The sequence below is a fragment of the Xyrauchen texanus genome, chromosome 2 (assembly GCF_025860055.1).
Source record: "Xyrauchen texanus isolate HMW12.3.18 chromosome 2, RBS_HiC_50CHRs, whole genome shotgun sequence".
Classification (NCBI taxonomy): domain Eukaryota; kingdom Metazoa; phylum Chordata; class Actinopteri; order Cypriniformes; family Catostomidae; genus Xyrauchen; species Xyrauchen texanus.
In genome coordinates, this window is record NC_068277.1 from 28,191,566 (window position 1) to 28,209,818 (window position 18,253).

At 41.5% G+C, this 18,253-nt stretch overlaps 2 protein-coding genes across 3 annotated transcripts in view; both read right to left on the reverse strand.

Moving 5' to 3' along the window:
• alpk3b (alpha-kinase 3b) overlaps positions 1–6,282 on the reverse strand; it is a 29,258-nt gene extending 22,976 nt beyond the window's left edge. Inside the window, exon 1 of the mRNA XM_052151755.1 lies at positions 5,887–6,282. Within this exon, the coding sequence (XP_052007715.1) occupies positions 5,887–6,020 (134 nt within the window). The 5' untranslated portion in view covers positions 6,021–6,282. The remainder of the gene's footprint in view (positions 1–5,886) is intronic.
• Positions 6,283–13,679: 7,397 nt separating this feature from the next.
• Positions 13,680–18,253, reverse strand: part of frmd5b (FERM domain containing 5b) — a 43,090-nt gene continuing 38,516 nt past the window's right edge. For both annotated transcript variants that reach the window (XM_052151815.1, XM_052151822.1), the window contains one exon: positions 13,680–16,240. In XM_052151815.1, the coding sequence (XP_052007775.1) occupies positions 15,654–16,240 (587 nt within the window). In that variant the 3' untranslated portion in view covers positions 13,680–15,653. The remainder of the gene's footprint in view (positions 16,241–18,253) is intronic.

Below are 18,253 nucleotides of genomic sequence, written 5' to 3' on the forward strand. Positions count from 1 at the left end.
ACGGTTCGGAGAGGTTTTAATGGGGCACTCTTGAGTGCGTCCAGGACCGTGGCCAGGTCCCAGATCGGCACCGAGGGGGGGGAGAGGAGGGTTCATCCTTCTAGCGCCTCTTAGGAAACGAATGATTAGATCGTTTTTCCCTAATGAATGTCCTTTATCAGGATTGTGCGACGCCGCTATGGCAGCCACATAGACTTTGAGCGTGGAGGGTGTGCGACCCGCCTCCAGCAGCTCTTGCAAAAAGGCGAGTACACTTGGTATCTCACACGATTTGGGGTTCAAGCTCTTGGTATCACACCAGTCACTGAACACTTTCCACTTTTGGGCATATAAACGCCTCGTAGAGGGTGTTCGCGCCTCAGTGATGGTTCTCAAAACTCCACTGGGGAGGTTCTCGGGAACCCGTTGAGGGGCCATGCATGAAGGGCCCTCCATAGAGTGCAGGGAGCTCAACCTAAGTCCACCCTGGCGATTTATATACGAAACTACCGTCATGTTGTCCGTTCGAACCAGGACGTGTTCGTTTTTCAGGTACGGAAGCAGGGCTCTGAGAGCCAAGGCGACCGCCTTCATTTCCAGACAGTTTACATGTAGGCGCTTTTCCGGGTTTGACCAAAAGCCGGAGACAGGCCTGCCCTCGTAAAGGGCCCCCCATCCTATTTTGGAGGCATCTGTCGTGATAATTTTTCTCCGCGTGTTCACGCCCAGACTCACGCCGGTTTGATACCAGTTGATGGCTTTCCAGGGCGTCAGGGCTTTTATACAGCCGTAATTCGCTCTGATCAAAAACTGGCCCGAGCGCTACGCGTGAGTGGGGACACGGCTCTTGAGCCAGCGCTGGAGAGGACGCATGTGCAACAATCCTAGCTGGAGTACAGCTGATGCCGAGGCCATGAGACCGAGCATTCTTTGAAATTGTTTGACGGGGGTGCGCGCGCCCTTTCTGAATGATGTTGCAAGGCGTCGAATAGAGAGCGCGTGCTCTGATGAGAGGCGCGCTGTCATCTGCACTGAGTCTAGCACTATTCCCAGAAGAGATATTCTGGCTGGGGGATAGCACGCTCTTTGCAAAATTGATTCTCAGACCCAGGCATTCTAGATGGCTGCTAATCCAAGATCTGTGCGTCGTTACCTGACCCTCTGATTGTGCTATGATTAGCCAGTCGTCGAGGTAATTCAGTATTCGCAATCCCCGCTGTCTCAGGGGGGAAAGTGCCGCGTCCATACATTTCGTGAATGTACGGGGGGCCAATGATAGGCCGAATGGTAGTACTGTGTACTGGTATGACTGTCCCTCGAAAGCGAATCTCAGAAAAGGCCTGTGATGAGGCGCTATTGGAATGTGAAAGTAAGCGTCTTTCAAATCCACTGATAGAAACCAACCCCCGGGGCGAACTGGCGCAAGGATATGTTTGGTTGTTAACATTCTGAACGAGCTGAATCATAAAAGCTTTGTTCAGATGTCTGAGATCTAGGATGGGGCAGAGGCCACCGTGACGAGAAAATAGCGGCTGTAAAAACCCGCCTCGCTCATAGAGGGAGGAACAGTTTCTATAGCGCCCTTCTCTATCAGTTCGAGCACCTCGGTGCGTAGAACATGTGACACATCTTTCCTCACTTTCGTCTCGACCACCGCTGAAAAGCGGGGTGGTCTGCGAGCGAATTGAAGTGAGTAACCCTGTTTTATTATGTTCAAAACCCATTTTGGCATGTCGGGGATTTTTTCCCAGGCTTTTGCTCACACAGATATGGGCTGAATGTTGGCTGGGGGCGTGTCGCAGTGACGAATGGGCCCCACCGGCAAATTGCCTTGTGCTAACACTGAGTTTACAGCTCCCAGAGACGCAGGTGCGCGCTGAGCAGCCGTGTTGAGTGCCGAGTGCAGGGGTGCGTGTCCGTAATGCTCGCATCGTGAGCTGGAGAAATGTTTGAAACTGTATAGACAGTGTTTACAGGTGGGGGTGCATACATTGTAATAGGCACACGCGCCACTTTCATAAAGCCTCCCGCTCGCGGCGGAGTGTTTTTGGCCATGCATACAGTGTTTGTAACTGTGGGAATGCGCACTTTAGTGTGGACACGTGACCCCATAGTAACACAGGCAGAAAATGTGCTAACACTGAGCTTACAGCTCTCAGAGGCGCGGGCGCGCGCTGAGCAGCTGTGTTGAGTGTCGAGTGCAGGGTTGCGTGTGAGATTACAGGCACGCGCGCTATCTCCATAATGCTCGCAGCCGGAGAAATGTTTGAAACTGTATAGACAGTGTTTACAGGTGGGGGTGCATACATTTATAGTATTTCCCGCTTTTACTGGGGAAGTGTTTATAACTGTGGGAACAGTGCTTGTGTGTAGTGGTGCATACATGACAATAGGCACACGATATACATTTATGGGGCGTCCAGCTCGAGCTGGGAAAGTATTCGGCACTGTTTAGACAGTATTGATATGTGGGATTGCGCACTTTAGTGTGGACACGTGACCCCTTAGTGACACAGGCAGAAAATGACTCTTGTGATTTCTGTGTGTTGCCGTTAAAACGGCATTTGATTGCAGGTGAGCGAGTTCTGTGACTGGCCCATTGACTGCTGTACAGACATTTCCAGCCGCCTGTAAGGGGACTGGGTAATGTTTTACACGTTTTGCTCGCTGCAGTGAAGCGTTCAGCGAACTCTCTTACCGTGCTGGTGCCCGTGCTCGTGTCCGCTAATGTCGACGGCGCGGGGTCGAAGGCCGAGCCCGGCCAGTTGTCGGATGCAGCGCCAATTGGAAAGGCTGTCATCCTTTTCACTGTTGTCCCCTGGCGCGCCGAACGAGATGAGACCCACCGCTCTGTTGGAGGGGTGCTGGTCCATCTGCGTGAATTGGACTGGCGGCGGGGAGTTCTCGGGTGGTGGTGAAGCACGCAGGGACTGGCCTGGCGTGACGTCACTGAAGTCCGCGTGCTCTGGCGGCCTCCGTGAGCGGCGCTTTTTTCTTGCGCGGCTCGAACAGAGGGGACGGCAGCACGGTGGTAGCAGGCTCGTTCGCGGCGAAGGCGAGCGAGCGCGCGGCTCGTTGAGGCCCAGGGAGTCACATTCGGGGCATCCGCCTCGAGTGAAAGCAGCTTCTGCGTGGTCAGGTCCCAGGCAGCGAGTGCAGATAATGTGATGGTCCCTGTCAGGAAGAAGGCCTCTGCACGAGGCGCAGGTCGAAGGCATTTGGAACAACGCCTCGAATTTGCTCTTTTACTAAATACAAAAAGTGTCGCAAAGGCGAACACTTGCAAAGTAGCTTAGTAAAAAGGATATAGTGATGCGCGCCGGATGGCGTAGCAGAAGGCTTCGAAGGCGGCTGAAGGCGCCGGCGTCCTCTTAGCAGTCCTGCTGTAGGCTTGTCAACGGCAGGCGAAAGACTCCAACAATCTGGAGGATCCAGCGAAGAGGAGGTCTTCGCTGAAGGAGATTAAATCTAAAGGAATTCGTATGACGGGGTATCCATTATCCTGGCTATGCTAATTTCGGCGGCTCTGAGCGCGCGAACGTTCAGAGTCACCCCGTCATTGGTTCGAGCAGTTGCCGCAGCACAGCCAATGACCGAGCTGCCTCGCTCATTACTGTCTGCTGTGCAGCTGCAATGCGTTTTACATAAAGACTTCAATATTTCTCGAGAAACGGAGTTTTCCCATAGCGTAAGCTACTTACGCAATAGGAGAGACCTCTCGATAGGGAACTGTGACTGCCTGCGGCTTCTCTCAGGCATAGACTTGGGCAAGCCACAAGCGACAGTGCGCATGCGCATACACAGCGCCGCTCTATGAGGATTATTTCAAAATCTCTACACTTAGCTACGTTGTTTTGGGTCTAGTTTTAATTATTGATCAACAGCTGTAAGTAGGCTAATGACATGCCATTTCCCATATTCTTTTTATGTTTCATGAGGCAATAAACAAAAACGCGACAAAAACATGTAGCTATGTATGTTAGGCTACTTGGGGTCGATAATTTTTGATTATTATATGAAACATAAACAGAATGTGGGAAATTGCACATCGTTACAGAACAGCACTGTGATTAAATTAACTCCAAAACAACCTAATAATTAAATAATTATCACAGAGTGACTCAAGATGGCTAAAAACACAAGAGTTGTAGCTGGTTTCATGTCTCTAGGTCAAACGGTCATTGAGTTTAATAGATTTATAGGGATATAAATATCTGTATAAAAGTATTGCACATTTACTCCCAAAAAAGTATTGTGCTATATAAAGAATAATATTCTGAGTGTTTTACAGTTGGTTTTATGTCTCTAGCACAAACGGTCATTGAATTACAAACATTTACACCACTATATTTATTTGAAAACATATATAATGTTCCACAAATAGAGCGTTGTGTCATGAAAGGAATATTTTAAGAACATTTCATATTTGTCGTGATGTCATAATATCCAATGGTTAAATTGTTTAATTGATTTATAGGGCTAATACAATTTATATATTTAAAAAATATATATTTTAAAATTCAGCTTTGTTCAAAGAAAACCTATTCATACATTTCCAAGTTGGTTTTGCTTGAAAATGTTATAGGCACGGAGATTTTAATGGGTCTTGTCGCGAAGGTCAAACGAATGTCAAATATAAAACTAACTTTTAAACTGCACTAAACACTAGTTTGTGAGTGAAAGGAATGTGCTTGTTGTATTTTACGAGTTGAGACTTTTCTAACGTTATGACTCATGACTATTCGATCTGTATGATGTTTTTATCTATTCCCATTATGATTGTTGTGTTCATTGCATAAGTTATGCAGTGGAACTGTCACAGACAAGCGTTGTAACAAGCGTATATCATAAAACGCGCATAAATATACAACACAAACCACCGCTGCACTCGCAGTTTGGCTGCTATCATAAATATAATACCATTTATACAGATATTATTGTTTGCATTGTGTGTTTTGTTGTTTTAATGTTAGTTACATGCATTCATCTGTAATACTGGCACATTCCTGGTTCATGTTTTCTGCCAAACTTTTAATAGCAGCAAGGCCAACTTCCAAGCTTTTAAATGACAGTGATTTTAATAAGAAGATTTTAATGAATTAGCTAGCAGTTCCAGGTTAAATGATTAAAATGTTAACTTTTAAAATATTGGTTAATAATATCAGTATCAGCCATAATGAAATGTGAATTATCAGTATCGCCCCAGAAATTCCATATCGGTGCATCCCTATAAGAAAGCTTATGGCATTTGGCATTTATGTACCTTTTATTTATCTATGTATATTGTGTGCACTATTGCATTATTTTTAATCCCCAATAATTTAAGAGTAACGCTTTATAATAAGTAGTCATTTAGTATAAAACAACTGAAACACAACTGTGAAACACAAAATAAAATGTTAGGCGGAGCTGCGCATTCCCATACAGCAAAAATGGATAATGATTTTATACTTCGAGCTCAAAAAGGAGATTTGCAAACTACAGCAGATGGGAGGATTATTAGAAACTTGAAATATATAGCATATAATATATAATGTGTCATATTTGTTTTATGGTGTTTTTTGTTGTTTATGTTACTTGCCACTTTAAATCACTTTACTTGTATGGAAAACAGAAGCTCAGCTTATTTTTTGTTTCACATAAAGATGGATACATTTCAGTTTTATGTGAACTATATGTAACTAAGTAGCTTGCACTAAAGCACAAAGGTCTGTGCTGGGATCAAACCATCCACAATCCCTTTAGATTTAACCACACCACATTAATTTCTATTTGCTAAGGCAGAGAGACATGAAAAAACTATGCAAACTTCATGTGGGAGCACAACACTAAAGTAATAAAGAGGGTAATCTGAATTTACACAATTGTGTATTTAATAGATTGAATGTCATTATTAGAAAATAGTACCTGCTTTCAGGTCGGACACTGTTTAGGTAGCTCCTACTGCCAACCCTACTATTCTGAGAGGTGATATCATTACCACTGTAGTAAGACCTTCCATCACCCGAGAGTGAACGGTTCATGAGCCTTCTTGAACTCATCTTCTTAATCTGCAAGTATCCACATGCGTCCTCTCAAAAGCAGGTCAGTTGAAACAAAACTGTCAAAAGTCTGCTGATCGTATCCAACAAATTTTTGAAGTCTGTCAACAGAATATACGTTTTTAGCCCAGACTTAGATAAAAGAGGTTCAGCATAAATCTTGCATCATCACAGCATCTAAGCAGTAGATTCCCCATAGATTTCAGAGTCTCTGCATAGAGACTGAGGTTTTCAGTCTTTATGCTCTGAAGCACAGTGTTGTCTTTCTGTGGTGTTGGACATAAGACTCTGCATTTTCCAATCAGTCTGTAGCTTGCATGGCCATGAAGGCTAATTATAGCAGGGCCGCAAATAGGCTCACAAGCACATCACATTTTCCAAAACCAACCCACTGACTTTTTAAACTAAAACATCACTCACTATCTGATTTCCACAGGACGTCTCTCTTAAGTTTGTCAAACCCAGTACAGGGCCAGTACCTTCTTACATAACAAGGTGAGCAGGTACAACCATGATATTTTACTTCCAAGTGGATATTGAGAGGATACAGGATGTTTGTTAGCCTTGTTAATAACCAAACATAACCCCTAAATTAGGACTGGAAACCATGGAGTGCATGCCATATGCTTTAAATGGGCAGCCTATGCAAGTAAACCTGTTAGTCAGACTGATGGCATTTCTCGAAGCTCCATTAATGCCCACTATAAAGTTAGGAATCTGGGAACATGGGGTTCCTTTCCTAACACCATGAGGTTGTAGTTACATGGATATCTCAGGATGGGGTCCTGCTGGTTTTCATCCAATGGAGATGAGTTGAAAGGCAGTAAAACTTGTAGAGGATTTTGTTATGCGTTGCAGAGAAAACCACATGAAGTTGGACATAGCAAGGGGATATCTGTCACAGAACCCCTGAAACTAGACACCATCCATCCTAACAAACTGGTTAAAGTTGGAAACTGTCATAAACAATTCTTTCCACAGTTAGAATGTTATTTTGCCTGAATATAGAATATACTTTTACACAACATTTATGACCATTCACTATGTCACATTAATATTTCTAAATAATCCTTATCACACAGCTTTCTATTTCTATTTTATTCTTCATATCAATTAATTTACAGTTTTTATAATTACTTAACAGGTAAGTATGTTTAGCAAACAAATAAATAAATACATCTGGCTCAGTAAGTTGTTTTGATGAACAGGGAATATACATATAAACAGATACAGTATGTATTCATATCATTGTTGGTACTTTCATGTATTTACCTTGACTCTAACCCTTTGTTATGGCTATCGGGGACTGTAGAGCATCAGATTGTTAATTTCAGGGTTGTGAGTATGAGCCCCACATTTGTATGGGGAATTATGCATGCAAAGTATATTGATTTACAAAAAGGCAAATGTAAAATATATTAATGATATCACTTTTATTATTAGTTTCGGTCTTCACATTTTCATTTTATATGCCTCAGATTTAGCCATCCATCTGCTTGAATTCAAGATACGCAAAGGTTTGGTCTCACATTCATTTATTTTTTTTATCCCCCTTTCTCCCAATTTAGAATGCCCAATTCCCACTACATATTAGGTCCTCATGGTAGCGCAGTTACTCACCTAAATCCGGGTATAGAGTAAATTGATTATGCAGACAGGCCTTTTAATTGAAAAAGCAAATTAATTGTTGTGGTCCACTAATCTAAAATAAAGAACTGGATTGCTGTTGATGTCATAACATTGAACCACTGCACCGCCATATTTGTATGCCCAAACAATTCAGCGTGCCTATTGACTTAATAAGAAAATGTCTAATTTCAAAGTGGAAACATTTAAACCACCACTTGTATATCTGATATCTGCCTGTGAAGCCTTCCTACGCATGTAATTGTTTATTAATTTAGAGCCGGGAAATGTTCCTGATAACACCATGATTGAGGACTTTATTAGGAACAATAAACTAATACGTGTTGGGCCCCACTTTACTCTCAAAATAGTCTCAGTTCTTCATCACATGGATTCCACAAGGTTTTAGAAACATTCCTTTGAGATTCTAATCCATGTTGGCATGATTGTACCACACAATTTGTCAGCTGCACAAATTGTGACCATGTAGGGATGCACATGGTCAGTAACTAGTGTTTGGTTCAAGTCCACCTTATTCAAGTCTGAGTCTTTAAGCAATCGAGGCAGAGTCGAGTCCGTGACCAAAATAGTTGAGTTGAGTCTGAGTCTGAATGAATCTTTTCAAGAATCTGAATAAAAATTGTAACTGGAAACTCATTTTAAACTAATTTTGAACTAATAAAAACAGTTTGTCAATATAAATGTACCAAAAACACCTTTGTTGCATTTCATATATATATTTTATGATTAGTATCCTGCTGAACATACTTCAAAGTAGGGCTGGGCGATATGGAAAAAAATATTATCACAATATTCTTTTTCATATCATTCGATATCGATATTTATCACAACAGTGAATTACATTTGCACATTGCACATTTCTTTGAATTTCTAAAAAAAGAAGAGAAAACAAAATACTAAACCGTCTAAATAGTCTTTACAAAACTGCATTGGGGGCCCAGACACAGCCAATGCAGTGGTGTTTGAGAGATCTTCTATGAAAAATTACAATATTTTATAGCGTTTATCAATTGAGTGCAGTTGGATATGAATGTTATAAGATGATCTGTTCATTTTGAATCATAATGAAGGTATATGTATTTATATATTAATTTTTTACATAAAAATTAATTTCATATTTCTTTACATACAGATATCGAAGTATGGGGGTATAGAAGCCCTAGTGACTGAGGAATGATACTGTATGGGGGTTCAGGGGTATCTCCAGAGAGAAACTTTTGAAAATGTAAAACTCAGAATGGACCATTTTTGTAAAACTCAGAATGGACCCCCGTGAGTGGCGCGCAGACCCAAGGAACAACCCCCCCCCCCCCACCCCCCCACCCCCCCCCGGTCCCTTTCTTCCCGGATGTGCATGATGAGCTGATGACTGCATGTAGAGCACCCCTCTCCACTCGTCACAAAGCCCTGGCACATCAACTGCCTAGAGTTGTTGACAGTATTCTTTGCCCTGCGGAGGTTTCTCCAGCTGGTTCAGGGCATACATGTCTTGATCAGATCAGACAGCACCACCGCGGTAGCGTAGATAAATCGGCAAGATGGCGTACGCTCCCGCCACATGTCACAACTCGCCCGTCGTGTCCTTTGGAGCCAGCAGTGGCTCCCTATTGGCCCACCAGGGCTTGGTTCTTGGACCTCGAACTCCTCGCGACAGCCCCTCCCTGGAAAATTCCCCTGAGGAAAGACCTTCTTTCTTAGGGATGGGGCACGCTCTGGCATCCGCACCCAGACCTCTGGAACCCCCACGTCTGGCCCCTGGACGGGACGCGGAAGATCTAGCTGATCTAACACCTGCCGTCGTAGATACGATCAACCAAGCCAGAGCCCCTTCTACCAGGCAACTTTAAACCCTAAAGTGGCGCTTGTTTGTGAATTGGTGTTCTTCTCGGGCCGAAAACCCACAAAGGTGTGCAGTCAGGTCAGTGCTCTCATTTCTGCAGGAGAGGTTGGAGGGGAGGCTGTCCCCATCCACCTTGAAGGTGTATATAGGTACTATCGCAGCCCACCACGACGCAGTAGATGGCAAGTCTTTGGGTAAGCACAACTTGATTATCAGGTTCCTAAGAGGCGCCTGGAGGTTAAATCCCTCCCGGCCAAGCCTGTTCCCCTCCTGGGATATCTTAGTGGTCCTCTCGGGCCTTCAGAGACCCCCCTTCGAGCCGCTAGAATCAGTTGGACTCAGGACCCTCTCCCTAAAGACGGCCCTGCTGATTGGGCTCGCCTCCATCAAGAGGGTCGGGGACCTGCAAGCGTTCTCTGTCAGAGACACTGCCTGGAGTTCGGTCCGGCAGACAGACATGTGATCCTAAGACCGTGGCCGAGCTACGTGCCCAAGGTTCCTACCACGCCCTTCAGAGACCAGGTAGTGAACCTGCAAATGCTGCCCCGGGAGGAGGCAGACCCAGCCCCTTCATTGCTGTGTCCAGTATATGCTTTGCATACCTACTTGGACCGCACGCAGAGCTTTAGACGTTCTGAGCAGCTCTTTGTTTGCTTTGGTGGAAAGCGGAAAGTTAACGCTGTCTCCAAACTGAGGCTCTCCCACTGGGTGGTGGACGCCATTGAATTGGCCTATTGCACCCAGGCCGTGCCCCCAACCCCCTCCCCCCGCGGGTCCGAGCACACTCAACAAGGAGTGTTGCGTCCTCATGGGTTCTGGACAGAGGCACCTCCCTGGCAGACATATGCAGAGCAGCAGGTTGGGCAACACCTAATACCTTTGCGAGATTTTACAATCTTAGGGTAGAGTCAGTCAGTTTCGTCCCATGTTTTCTCAGGTCCGAGCCAGTAGAACTCGGTAACATGCAGACGGACTGAGGTGGATCGCTTGCACCTAGCACTCTTTCCCTTGGTTGAGGTCAAACTTTTTCTCCCAGGTGATCCCACTCACTCGGCTCCCTGGATGACTCCTCCCTAGCCCTCTGGGTCCGCAATTCAGCGGAGGAATTCGCCGACCCAATCCACTGTGGGTACTCAAATCTACCCTCTACTGGAATAGGTGCTCCACAGGTCAGGGCTCCTACATGGACTTCCCCCCTGTGTGTATTTTCCGCGGTACGGTCCCCTTACAAGCGGACCCGTGTCTTCCTTGGGCAGTTCCCACTGACCCCGGTCTGTTGTGGCCAGACCATTTCCGGCTCCTCAGAAAAATCCTTAATGAAACAGACGTATTTCCCCACCATTATACCCATATGTCCCGTGGCGGGACATGCAAATTCTGTCTGCCAACTTCTCATTGGCCTTTTTTCATAGATCAGAGGTATATTCTACACTCAAGAGAGACCCCTAGTGTCGCTTCTTCAAAACAACGTCTCGTTCCCTCCATCAGGGAATGGAGGTTACATCCGTAACCTAGATGTTTTCCCATCGTGGATGTTTTCTTTGTTCCTGTGTTTAAACAATTACATTGTACTTTGTTTATTTAATACAATTCTGTTCTGCGGCACCTAGATCCAGCTTTCATGACAAATGTTCAGGTTTGAATCATTCCTACAAATTCACTATTTAGACATTTTATTATTATCATGATTTTTTTCAAGTGGCTGTTTGGGTGCCACTTCTGTAATGGTGAACTATGGAATAGTCTTAGATACACTCTCTCAGTTTAAGTCTAGACTAAAAACTCATCTTTTCAGCCAAGCATACACCTAATTTATATATCAACTCATAGTTATGCTACATTAGTTAGGTCTGCCGGAACTAGAAACACATCTCATATTCTATAATCCTGTTTTAAAGTGGATGGCATCTACGCTTATATTATTCTATTTGTTTCCCTATCATAACCTATGAAACATATCCTGAGGTTACCAGAGCCTGCCAGATCCAGCTCTGGTCCTTCCTGATCCTCCCACTACTAAGTATTGCTGAGTGATGATGACTTTAGATGGACTCCACTGGAAATGAATCTGCCACAAGTTTACATTATAACTGCAGTGCACCTCTGCCCTCTGCCTGCATCACCTTGGTCAAAGGATGGACTTCACTCTATACATGGATAATAAATTAATTGAAGCTTTCATCAGCCAAATAACAATAGATGATGCATCTGTTTGCATTTATGCAGTTAATTGAGAATGTAAATTCTAAGACTTTAGTCATTAAGCTTACATTTAATACAATATATGTTTTTGTTTTCACATTGGCCCCTTACATTTACTTAGTTTACTTATTTTAAATCTTGACTTTTACTGCACATAAATAACTAATATTGGGGACTGGCCCCCACAGTAAATCTGGTTTCTCCCAAGGTTATTTTTTTCCTTTAACCAACATCTTATGGAGTTTAGTGTTCCTTGCAACAGTCACCTTAAGCTTGCTCACTGGGGGTCTATATATAAATATAATTATTTTCTATTATTTATTAGTACACTTTCTAATATCAACACCTTCTAAAGGGAATGAAAGGTCTTAACAATCTCTCATCAGTAACCTCTCCCCTCCATGGATGGTTCTCAATACTTTTTCAAACTTCTTATGATTGATGGAATTAGCAAAACAGTTCTGAACAACTCTGTATAATTTAAAAGCATTCCATTATCATTAATTAACTGTTTAACACTATGGCAGGGCGGAGGGCGGGGTGGGTCGTGATTCTACACACCCGGTCCCTTATCAGGCTAATCAAGCCTCTGAGAGGGATAAAGGCCGACTGCGGAGGATGGTGAGGGAGAGAGAGATTGTTTATGGGCATGTCCGTCATGTGTGTGTTTTTGTCTTTTGTTTAAGTTAGTCATTACAATATTATTTATATTGCCAAGCCTGTTCTCGCCTCCTCCTTTCCATTGAACTGCTTTACAAACACATATTTTGTGATTTTCAAACCAATTCTTTATAAAAAAACTAATTCTATACTTTATATCCCTATTATTCATTATTATATGATCAAAATGAAAAATTATGTTTGTATGTCAGGGTACATATAAGAAGCACTTGTCAATGAAAGTTTGCATGCTTCACTGAAAGTCCATTAACCTGTTGAAAGATTACATTTTGGAAAATATTCCACATAGAATTTTGTTTCTTTAGATAATTTTGTATTCCATTTTATCTTATTTAAATTATATTGGATGTCTGGTAGTCCAAGGCATTTTGGCCTCCTTTTTCTTAGATATTACAAATTATCTCTCTTTTCAAATAAATATTAATCCATATATAAAGTGTAATTGCTTGGAGTCAACATTTTTAATAACTGAGGGAGGAACATCTAGGGCTAGGGAAGCATACACTAATCTTGATAACCCTTCAGATTTAGAGATAAGTACATGGCCATACAGTGATAGTCCCTAATTAACCACAAGTTAAACATTTTACAATATTTTCTATAATTGGGCAAAATTTGTATTAGCATGTTATTTCTGGTCTTTACAGATTATAATACCAAGGTAGGTGTCTTGATTTGTAACAATAGCACATATAGAGATTTGCGTGCAATTTTTCAGCAGTAACAGTTCACATTTTTTAACAATGTATAAACTAGACACCTTGGAGAAAACCCTAAAACACTCAATTGCTTTATAAATCTCATTGCTATCGCTCTCTCTCTCTCTCTCTCTCAAAAAAAAAAAAAAAAATAGAGTAGTGCAAGCTGACTACATTCAATTTCTTTGTCTTTAATTTGAATTGTTGTGTTGTCCAATGTGCCAATTTCACTGAGCTATTCACTTAGTGATGTAGGGATTTAATTACTTGTTGAAAATTTTCAACAAATCCCCCAAAAACAGCATGTAAATCTGTGAAGAGATTTCTGAGAGAGGACTGTTTCTGCCGACTAGTGGTAATGACATACCACTGCAAAGATATATTCAGTAAACTCTCCTATAGCCTAAAGACTTTGCATGATTACTCAAATACTTAAAATATTAGTTAAATGTCATTATATGCTAATGTGAATATGTCCAGGATTATGCCATGCAGTCCTGGCTATACATCCATTTACATATCTCATAGTCTTTTTAACAGGTTATTCAACCAAATTCACAAAAACAAATTAGTGTTTTTAATTAGGTTTGGAGAAGGTTTAATTTATTATTATTATTATTTTTATTTTTTTGAAAAACAAAAAATAAACTGCTTCAACGTGTTCTCCACACAACACATTGTTAATTAATGTATGGTATTGAAAATAATGAAAATAAAATCATGAATTTTACAGAAAAGTAATAATCTGAAGATATACAGTGAAGAGGAAGATTTCTGGTAGCAAATATTGGTCTCAGGCACAGCTGAGTGATCATTGTATAACAGTGTGATACATGAACCATTTCAGATTCTCTTCTGAGCTACAACATGTATTCATTTCAGTCTACTATTACTTTTGAGTGAAATGGCTGGAACATTGTCAGTCACCATCAGAAACTGCTCTGATTCTAAACAAAGAATTAGAGAGTCACAGTATATGGAAGCATTGATTTATACATACCACTAACAGCCTTCACAGTCAAGCAATCAACATATTCCTAGGTCACTTAATTTGTAATACATTTCTCAAACATTTGGTTACTCTAGGTTGAGAATATACTTCTTGCAGTCATTTGTATTGCTTCATTCCTTTTTGTTTGCATGATAATTACCACCACAAAGACACACCAAATTAATTCTTGCAGTTTTCATCTGTGCCATTATTGGTATTGTTGCATCTGTTTGTAGTTATAATTCATGAATGACATACTACACACAACAGTACATAACAAATTTACATTTACACACTGTGTTTCATTCTATATTTTCAATCCTCATATATGATTCAAACCTTTTCAGAACATATGCAGTTGCAACATGCCTGATATTTTGAGGCTAATGGGTTATACTTATGTTTTAGTTTATTTTCTTGACAATCTTTTCTACCAAAGATATCTAAAAAGGTGCATTTAGTTCAATTACATCAACAGATGATTTTTTAACCATTACATGGTCAAATTATTCTGCTCACTAGTCTAACTCCCTTAGGAAAAAAAGGTATACTTTCACAAATAGCAATACAAGTTTTAACAATAGGTGCTGCATATTATTTTTCATGAAGGCAACAGAAATGTAATAGAAATTTCATAGGTGCATTTGGTTTAAGCTGAAAAAATATTTACCAATCTGTCTAGGCCTTTGGATAAGATCATAACCATGCAACCCTTTATCCAACAATTGTATCATCACCTACATAGGCATTTGCTAAATCAAGAATGAGAGAGGATGAGGTTTCCAAAACTGTTAAAAGAAGTTTAAAAATAATTGATCAAATCAATAAAAATCGGTTTATAGGTAATTAGGTAACATTTTCGGACTTATCAAACATTTCACATTACACTGTCCATCCAGTACACTTTCTTTGCCATACTCAGAACATTTACACATCTCAGTGAATATCAGTAGTTATTTGTATGAGATAGAAAGATGAATCCTATTAATTTTATTACTTGTGTATGTCTTAAAATTTGGGTAACCGATATCTTGGTGTTATAGTTTTTCTCATACAAATGAATCCTCATCAACAGGTTTGATCCATACATTACCTATATTCACATTTGGTATGGATCAAATGTCTACCCTGTACCAACACTTTACACTTGCAAAGCACTTAATCCAAAAAAAACTCCTGAACTCTCGACCCATTTTCAACTTCATTAATGGCTATTTCATGCCTCTATCTATTGTCAACTATCATCAAGTCTGATATATGAAGGCATCTTTGTTTTGATTGCAGTGTGAGGTCACTCTAGACAGTCTGGGGGACGATACCTTGAGTGTGGATATTATTTTTAAATAATAGATAAAGGGGTGAAAGCAGCATTTATAGAGCTACACATACCATATTTTTACCCAACTACAAAGTAGTGCTGCAGAGAACAATTGTATAATACAATAACTAGAGCTGAAACATACACAGTTGTCTTGTCATGGTGTTAGAGTCCACAGCTTTGGCTATGTAGATAATAGTACATTCTAATTTCATGGTGCACGTCCCACTCTCAGACTACTTGTCCCTTGAGACTGTCATTTATTGATGAGATGTCCACCCATCCAGCGCAACTTGCAGGCCAGCCAGCGCCTAAGGGGGCAGAAATATTCATAGTGGAACTGCTGAAATTCAGGTGTTCTCCGGATGTCCCTAAGAAAGGCCAAGTCTAGCTCAGACTCTGTTAACACAATAAGAAGGAGAAGGAGAGCAAAGAGCAGAGCCAGGGTCACTAAGAAAAGACGTGCCAAGCTATAGATGAACTCATTTACCCGCTCTTCCTCTGGGTTGTGTTGGGTCGTCCGAGTCTTCTCCAGGTGAGAACGTTTCCCTTTGGACTTAACACCAAGTGGCCTTGCCCGGTCTACAGTGCCCGATTCGGTTCCCCGAACATCTTGGATGCTGCGGGGGCCATTGGTGTGGCGAACCTGAGCCTGGTCTGAAGAGTGGTCGTTGGACAATGGTGTGGGAAGCATGCTGTCAGAGGGACTGTAAGAGTCCTCTGAGAATTCTGCTGTCCCACTTCCTCCCTCAGCTGTATTTCTATGGGAGCGCAGGAATGAGTTGCCATTGGAAACCGAGCGCACTGGTGTGGAATGGCCACTGTCACGCAAGGACTCCAAACCTAAAATAGTATGAAGATGTTCAGCATGATTGTATTTAATGCATCCACATTAATATGTAGTTTACAGAAAAGTGAAAGAATGAAATGTTTATTGTGTGGCAAATCTACTCTGCACAGTTAGAGTATCCTAGATGTCTCCACACTATGGATATGCTAGATAAACTAGTTTCTGAAAGTGTGTTAAGCTAGACACAACCAAATACAGCAGCAACAAATGAACAACTGACAAATTCTTTAAACATTGTCACAGTGAGTCTATGCACTGAGACAAAATTTTCACAACAACATCAGTGTAGATTTTGATAAGTTGTGGTACTAACAAGCTGTATATTAATATTTATTCACAAGTACATGGCAGTTCCCCCATTCACATTTGCATTTGGACTAGTTTATGAAATAGAACAACATAGGAAAATGTTTTAGGTAAATGACAAAGAAAACTTGATTATAAAGCAGAATTCTTTTCACCTTTACTTTAATGGGATAGTTCACCCAAAAATTATATTTATGTCATATTTCACTCATCATCATTTTGTTCCAAGCCCATATGACTCCCTTTCTTCTCAGTTACACAAAAAGATTTGGGGGAATATATTAGCCTCAGTCACCATTTACTTTCATTGCATCTTTTTGCAATGAAATCATTCACAATGAAAGTGAATGGTGACTAGGCAAAGTTACAAAAATGTAAGCCCGCCAGCTCCACTGATCTGCATCTGCGCAGTTAACACTGCGCTCACAACGAGCCAAAATGACAGATGATTGTAGAGTTCCCAAAATAATCTCCTTTGGAAATAAAGATTTTGAATTGGAGAGTGTGAATATAAAAGATTTGCCAGATGTACAATATGCAACGCAAAATTATCCGATACAACCACCACAACCTCGAATTTCATCAGACATTTCAAAAACCACAAGAAAAGGTAAGTAAATCATGTCATTATCATTTCATTATTCAGAAAGATTAATATGTAAAATTACTGTTGTTGTCAGTAAATTAAAATTATTCATGATTAATCTCATATTATGTAGCGTGAAAAGTTTGAAATGACCCGACATCGCCTCTAAAAGTGTGTGTGCCTTTTCTAAACCTTCTCAACAGTCAACAATATACCATAACCATTTGTTGGCAATGTAAAAACAGATTTGCAGTCACAACACTTTATTTAAAACATGACAAGTAGTATAAAATATACAGAATGACTTATGACGAAATCCAAGTGCTCTCATAGTGATAATGACTACTGAAGACTTTAACTAAAGCCCTTGAATGCAATACTTTTATGACTATTTTATATAAATGTATCTCTGAAGGGAACTGACTGTCTTCAGAAAAGTTTCGATGGCATTTTCTTTTCATCTTACCTCTGTATAATGCCTAATAAAGTATTGTTTATATGCACAGGGCTGCTTTGTGTACAGTCGTTACCAGGGAAACAGCTATTTCCCCTTCTGTCGCTCTCTTACGTTGTGTCAGAGAACGACACTAGGGGTCTCTCTTGAGCGCCGATATTCACCTCTGTACTATGAAAAAAGGCCAATGAGAGTTGGCAGACAGTACAGTCCCGCCCCCGGACATACGGGTATTTAAGCGGCGCAAATACGGGAGTTCATTCAAAAAATTTCTTCGGAGCCCATGGTCGTGTTTGCAGTTTGCTGCGTGACTACACACCGAGTTCCTGCTATCCTCTGCTGCATGCTGTTGGATTCTGCGGCGCACAACAGCGGCTTTCTCCTGGTTGCACGGCTGTGCACTTCCTGCCCCTGAGCGCATCGACAGTTGCAGAAATAAGAAAGATCTCTCACGAGTCTTTCTTTCATAAAAGAGTTATTTCCTTCTAAAAGAGTAATTTCTCTAAAAGAGCAAAAACACAGCAGCGTGAACGCCCTTTTAAGGACGCCGTCTTTTAAAGATGCCCTTCCGCCCCTGTGTTGTTCCTGGATGCGGTAGAGTACTCTCCGCTTCCGACGGCCACAGGCGTTGTCTCGTGTGTCTGGGCAGTGATCACACAG